The sequence below is a fragment of the Gekko japonicus genome, unplaced genomic scaffold (genome assembly GCF_001447785.1).
Source record: "Gekko japonicus isolate JY-2015 unplaced genomic scaffold, Gekko_japonicus_V1.1 scaffold1828, whole genome shotgun sequence".
Classification (NCBI taxonomy): Eukaryota; Metazoa; Chordata; class Lepidosauria; order Squamata; family Gekkonidae; genus Gekko; species Gekko japonicus.
Window position 1 is genome coordinate 134,141 of NW_015176028.1, and position 962 is coordinate 135,102.

General features: G+C 54.1%; 1 protein-coding gene across 1 annotated transcript in view; it reads left to right on the forward strand.

The window, feature by feature from the left end:
• Nucleotides 1-962, forward strand: part of LOC107123373 (putative bifunctional UDP-N-acetylglucosamine transferase and deubiquitinase ALG13) — a 135,387-nt gene that overhangs the window by 2,444 nt on the left and 131,981 nt on the right. Inside the window, exon 3 of the mRNA XM_015426611.1 lies at nt 159-380. Coding sequence (XP_015282097.1) covers nt 159-380 — 222 coding nt within the window. The remainder of the gene's footprint in view (nt 1-158; nt 381-962) is intronic.

Consider the following 962-nt stretch of genomic DNA (forward strand, 5'->3'; position numbering starts at 1 on the left):
TAAGGCACCCCCCCCCTCCGGATATGGCTTGTCTCCAAGGACTATGGAGCAAAGCAAGAGAAGCGGGGCTGCCCCAGCTCTTGGAGGGGGAGGCTGAGGACTGCTCCCCTGGTCTGCAATCTCCTTCCTTTCTTCAGACTTCTCCCAGATGCCTCTAGATCACCCAGGAGGACTACTTTGGCAGCCTGGCGGCAGAGCTGGCCGTCTCCCTGGTCAACCTGGAAGCAGGCATCCAGGAGAAGTCCAGGGAGGTCATCGGCCAGCTCCTGCACATCATCCTCTGCCAGCAGGGTGAGTCAGCTGGGAAGGAGGAGTCCAGCATCCCTCCCGTTATAGCTGGTCATCTCCTCTCAGACCCCCATCAATCAACAACCTCTGGGGTCAGGCCTTGCTGTGCACTCCCCACTCCCCCAAAGACATCAGAGTTCCTTCTGTTGTAGTCTGACTCAGTATTTTATTTTATTTGCTTCATTTACAATCAAGGTTTCTTGCTGGTACTCAGTGCAGTTAAAACAGTATGCTGTGTTCAACCAAAGCAATTGCGGAGAAGAAAGCACTTAAAAACACAATATACCACAATAAAGCAGCATCAAAAGGTCAGAGAACATCGCAGTGGGCAAGTTCTGTACAACAAATGGAGTAAAAAAACCAAAGTACAAACTCAGAGTACAGTGTTTTAAAAGCATACTACGTACAAAGAACAACAGAGGGGGGGGGGGGGTTGGGGGGGGGGGGGGGCGCATGCTTACTCCCGTCTCCTTGGAGAGAAGAGGCCCTGAGCAACAGCCTGTATCAGGCAATCTTTGGGAGGGCCAAGGTAGCCCCTTTGGCCCAGGAGGAACCCCAGCAGCAGCTGGCAGGTGAGGAGAGGCTCCAGGTTCCCGTGGAATGGCAGACAGGGAGGGGAGATGGAACTGACAGGCTCTCTGGACGAGGAGCGCTTTGGGGAGTGGAAGGCCACT